Genomic DNA, 6,000 nt, shown 5'->3' with positions numbered 1-6,000 from the left:
TTTATGATATCATACCAATTCTATTAATGATTATTCATAGAAATAGAAAAATAATGGAAATTAACTAATTAATAGAGTACAAATCAATAGAAAATAAAGTTTAATTAAATTTTAATTAAAATTGGAAGAATATTAAGTTTGAAGGTGCATCAAATTATTCATCTACCTAAGACACAGGTTTCTTGAGGTCTGAGTTAAAAATTCTTCCTGGAGAGGTATGAAATCAGGTGGAAAAAAAGGTTGAGGTTAAATTATGAAGTCCTTGATAAATGTCTCAGGCACCCAGATTTTATCCCATGCTCAGGACAAGACTCCTGAAGGTATCCGAGCACAGTGAGGAAAGTAATATTTAGGAGGCCCAGTGTTGCTGCCACACGTAGGAGAGACTGGAAAGAGTGCCCAGGGAGAGCATGTCTAGATCTGCGGTGGTAATTAGGTATGAGATGGAGACAGCCTAGCCCGAAAGGTGACTGGGTAAGGGTATCGAAGACAACCTGAAATACTTTGAAGAAAAATTCACACTGCTTTTTTGCCTTACCAGATAAAAGAGAAATTCAAGAAGACTCAGGTGATAAGCATGACAGAACAGGCCAATGGTGCCACCAACGCAAAATAAAGAATTTGAGGTAGAGAGCAGCAGCTCACTGGAAGCATAAAAATGTGTTTAGGTGGAAGATTTAGACACACCAACAAGACATGGATTAAATCAGTATGTAGCTACGGAAAGGTTACATTAGAGGAGTCCATATTATGTGCTCCTAAAGGGACAGTGTGCACAAAACAAGATGGCAACAATAGTCTTCTTCATGGCACACAGTGAAGAAAAGCCCGTAGAATATACATTGTTTTTCCCCTCCTTAAGTCATTCACATATGGAGCCTAACACCAATTTCTGTCAATAAAAAATATGGAATTTCAGGGCAGAAATAGAGACACAGACGTAGAGAACAAAGATATGGACACCAAAGGGGGAAAGTGGCGGGGGGTGGTGGTGGGGGATGAACTGGGAGATTGAGATTGACATGTATACACTAATATGTATAAAATGGATAACTAATAAGAACATGCTGTATAAAAAATAAATAAAATAAAATTCAAAACTTAAAAAAAGGATGGAATTTCTAATTACTTAAGCCTAAGTAAAATATTTTTCCCCTTCACATTCACGTATATCTTCTGAACTAAAATGAAATATCTCACATACAGCCAACTACTTTTCTTTGCTGAGCAGCAGATTTATTATTCACTTACTAAAAGAAAAACATGTTTAGCACAAAGATATGTTATATAGAAAGGTAAAACATAACACTTCTCAGATTTTCACTGATTTTTGAAAAAGACATTTCTCAACTCATAGAATTGTATAAACACAGACATGAAAAACACCAACAGCACATTTTTAAAAAATTGGCAAGCACACTTGGCCTTAATAAAAATAAAATTAAACTGCTGACTTTGGAAACACTGCATTCTGTGAGATGTGTACATGTTTCTTCTGGAAAAAAATTTACATGTCGGTTCCAAATCCCATTTATCTATAGGAGTAATTTGAATTCAATGAATATTTAAACCCAGTTGTACCAAGAGGATAAACAATAACCATAGGTATTAGGTCAGGAAGGAAGTGAGCTTTTAAGATAGATAGGCATTCTTATTTAAAACTATCTGGTCAAAAATTAACTCTAGGTGCACTCAGAGTAGTTTTATCGATTGGATTAGCAATAGCTAAAGTTAGAAGTGGTGAAATTTTCAATTGCCTTAAGTTGCTAGTACTGTCACTATCTTAAAATTTTGGGGTCCAGCTTTTTGTTACATATAAATAAGATTCATTTCTTTCCATCTATGTAATAGCCCTTTAAAAGGTAAGAATTTAGAAGGGTAGATGAGTACGGAAAACAGTAACAAGAGGACCAATCTGTGAGATAAGTGAATAAAACATCTTAAATAGCATTCATAATTGTTTAAACGGCATTCTACCAGAGGTTTATAAAGACAGGGGTGACACAAGGGCCAAACTCCACGAACATAATATCCGTGCAGGGAGACAATAAGTTCTGTCTATGTGATTCAAATAACAGAAGAATAAAATTTCCAAGGTAAAATAAACTGCAGGTGCATCATGGTGTATGCCAAAATGCTGAGAAAACCCAGTGTCATCAAAATAGGCTCCAAAGAGAAAATGTATATGTGATTACCTTCTAAGAGGGGTGTAGGATTTGGCATAGAAACCCCAGACGAGAGAGTAGCATTAGATAACCTCAGTGAAAAGGGGCAAGCCGCTCAGGAGCCAGAATAACTCAGAAAATCTAAAGAAGTGGGGCAATAGGCAAGGTGGGCAAGTTAATGGAGGACCAGGAATATAAGGCTGAGGCATCAGAGTCTGATTCAAGAGCTAGTAAGGAGCCACTGTATGTTTTTAAACAGGAAAGTAGCTTCAAAAATGTTTGGATGCTGTGCCTCCATTATGTTAAAACAATCTCTTGCATTGAATGAAAATTTGATCAAGCTCATGCATGCATTGATCTGGCCTTTCACTCTGGAGGCATTATGATTGATATATAATATAGTTGATGTTTATATGATAAAAAGCCAGATTAAAAAACCTATCTGATAATTTAACAAGCTCACTTTTTAATAAGGCGTTTATAGTTGACTATGCTGAAAATGATTAAAAAGATAGTTTCCAAAAATTTATTTCCAAAGGATGAACTAAATAAATGCACATAGAGCTGTGGACTGAACTGTGTCACCAACAAATTCATATGATGAAGCTCTAACCCCTAATGTGATGGTAGTTGGAAATGGGGCCTCTGGGTGGTAATCAGGTTTAGATGAGGTCATGAGGGTGAGGCCCTCATGATGGGATTAGTGTCTTAAAAGAAGTGACACCAGAGAGCTTTTTTTCTCTTTTTCTCTCTACCATGTGAGGACACAGCAAGGAGGTCATGAGCAAAACAGGAACAGAGCCCTCATTAGGGAGCTGAATTGGTTGGTGCCTTGATTTTGGACTTCCAGACTTGAGAGCTGTGAGAAATTCCTGTTGTTTAAGTCACACAGTCTATGGTATGTTGTTATGGTAATTTGAGCTGACTAATACAGTGCCCTTACAAACAATCTAAGATATTTTACTGATCTTCTCTGTCCATGTCATCCCCTAAATTGTTCTTGGCTTTTCCTTACGTGGGTGGCAGTCATGGAGAGCATGAACTCATGTTTATTGAATGCTTAGTCAGCATCTGTTAGATGCTCTACACACATTATCTAACTTACTCCTGGTAAGAATATAGGACACAATTATCTGTGGGAAGTATTTCAAGACAATTTCTTGAATAAAAAGGGACAGAAAATGTATGCATTTTATAATCCACAATTAGGAGTCTTCTAAATAGTATATATATATAATTAATTTATATCTGGCAACCACAGTGAACAATGGAAATAAAACACTCCTTGATAGCTTTTCTCAGGGATAAGCAATAATTTATTTTGCTTTTATTGTCACAATTACCACAACTATCTAGCTACATGACCAATGTCACTACATACCACAGAAAGATTGTCCACCTACACTTTACTGAGACAAAGACAACGGCCATTTATGTGTTAAATGTACAACAGCATGTTAAAAAGAGGTGGCTTTTATGTATAAGACAAGATATGACACATGATTTATCAACAGGTTTGACTTCATATGTATTATGCCAAGAAGCAAGCAGAGAAATGTTTTGGCATTGAGTTGTTATTAAAGTAGAAAATAAGTAAACTAGAGCAATAAATCCAGATCTACAACAGATACATTAAAATAGGAAATTAATTAGCTCCTCAGTATTTTTGTTCATTTTTTTTGTTTTCTTTCCTTTTGTTTGTTTTTATATATAAATGAGTAATACGAATATATCACAAGTTAAAGAAAAATCTCAGCCAAAAAGAAGGTACAAGTATATGAAAAACAAATGAAAAATTAGCAGGTATTTTTGCTTACAAAAAATTTAAACTATAAAGAGTCACAAAATATATATAAAAACGCCACATTGAACGAGGCAAGCATCCTCTACCCAAACTGGTAGCACCCTCTGAAAGTCAGCTGCCTTCCATCCATTCGGTCATACCGCGGTGACTGACAAAAAGGCATTAGGAACTTGTGTGCCATCAGGGGACTTGGCCCCATGGGTCATCAGTTCTTGGATTGTCATCCAGTTGTCCAAAATTTTCTTGTTTCTCTTCTTCATCATCTTTTTGTGACTCAGTTCAATGATGTTGACCTCCTTCTTGCCCTCGCTGCCGCTCTGGGGACTCTCCTTGAGACACTCCAACCGGCTCCGCATCATGAACTCTCGGCGGCGCCGCTGCTCTTTGGCCCGCACCAGGTGTTGCTTCCTCTCCTCTTTGCTCCAGTAGCGCCCCATTTTCATCTCACTCATGGTGTCATCGTCCGTCGTCATGCCACTCCGCTCCTCCTTGATCTTTAAGGCACGCTCCTTCAGAATGCGGTCCCTCACGGGTCTCTTGGTGATGTACCGTGTCCCGTCACTCCTGATTTTCACCTTCCATTCCATCTTGGGTTCTGAGCACTTCTGAGACTCCTTGCACACGCTCACCAAGCTGAGCTGGCTCTGAGCGTACTCGACTGCGGACTTCTGTTGAATTAACTGCATGTAACTTTGATAATGCCGGGCATGTGCTGGGATGTTTGCATATCTATAGGAGGAGCTGTGGTAAGGAGAGAGGTAAGGGATGTGTTCACCGCTGGTCTTCTCTGGATCAGAAAGCTTGCTGCTTTCTGAAGTCTTCTCTTTGCCTTCAATGCCGCAACCTTGTTCAGTGGTTTTGGCTTTGGTTGACTCTTTACTACTCTGTCCAGAAGAGGACTGATTGGCTGCCATTGTGCTTCTCAGGTTTTTCTTATTGGTGAGGTTGATCACTCTTGGGAGGGAACTGTCAGGGGAACGGTCCACAGTGAGTGGAGTGCTTCTGCAGCTTTCAGCTGTGTTGTAAGCACTAGAACTGTCTTTGTCTGACTTTTCTGGGTGTTCAAGGATGTCATCTAGTTTTCCCCTCTGCGTATCTATGCTGGTGTTATAATTTCGGAATCCTCCCTCATGCAGTGCCCAGATGTCTCCATACTGGTCTGTCACTTTCCGGAGCCTGTGAGCCTGCATGATATTTTGGCACTCAAGTTCAATGTTTCTTAGTTCTTCATTAAGCAACTGTAGTTCGTGCTCCACTCCCTCTCGTCCCCCTTGATTGCATTCTATTGTGCTGCTTGAGTAATACAGGTCATACTCTCCATGCTTCCGAATCTTGCATTTGAGCTCCAAGAGCTGCCGAAACCTTTCGCACTCCTCATCTTGGTTGCCAGTACAGTCTGAGTCAATGTATTCACCAGACACGAAACTCTCATTACACTGAAGTTCAGTGCTTCCCAGAGTGTCTTGGCTCCGCCCCAGCTCTCTCTTGCTCTTCAAAGATGTGCCATTGGGATCCTCGGCTGCATTCTCCTGCTCTGAGCTCTCGTCGTTCCGCAAGCTTTCATCTGTGCGCCCCACTCCACTGTCCTTCTCATGGTTGTTGGATGAGGATGTTGCCGTGTCTGTTGTGCCTTCTTCTTCTTCTTGTTTTTTTGGCTAAGAAAATAAAGTTGAGAGAAGAAAGAAAGCTAATTATTTTGAAAAACACCAAGTGTTGGAAAACTTGCTTGAAAAAACAGTGCTTCTTGGCAAAAGTGCAGTTCCTAGAAAGCTGCCCTCATTTTAGTATCCATAACAATTTTAGAAATAAAGGCAATTAGCTCATGACAGCTTTTTATGCTTGAATATAAAGAAAACAAAAGCTGCTTGAATATGGCTATGCTACTCACTTGAGGATAAATAAAACAGGACACATTTAAATAAGTGATTCTTGTCTTAAGGTTTTCTCTTAGTTGGGAAACTGGAGGGAAGGTGTGTAACTGAGGTGACTTTATGAGTTTCTGTGGTGAGTAAAAGGATGAGTAAGACAGAG

At 39.0% G+C, this 6,000-nt stretch overlaps 1 protein-coding gene across 1 annotated transcript in view; it reads right to left on the bottom strand.

The window, feature by feature from the left end:
• Positions 1-1,239: 1,239 nt before the first annotated feature.
• The window catches only part of PDZRN4 (PDZ domain containing ring finger 4), a 374,709-nt gene continuing 369,948 nt past the window's right edge, over positions 1,240-6,000 (bottom strand). The window contains exon 10 of the mRNA XM_067696193.1: positions 1,240-5,624. Within this exon, the coding sequence (XP_067552294.1) occupies positions 4,104-5,624 (1,521 nt within the window). The 3' untranslated portion in view covers positions 1,240-4,103. The remainder of the gene's footprint in view (positions 5,625-6,000) is intronic.

This window comes from Pseudorca crassidens, chromosome 11 (genome assembly GCF_039906515.1).
Source record: "Pseudorca crassidens isolate mPseCra1 chromosome 11, mPseCra1.hap1, whole genome shotgun sequence".
NCBI lineage: Eukaryota > Metazoa > Chordata > Mammalia > Artiodactyla > Delphinidae > Pseudorca > Pseudorca crassidens.
The sequence above is the reverse complement of the archived record's forward strand: the minus strand, read 5'-3'. Positions and strand labels throughout refer to the sequence as shown.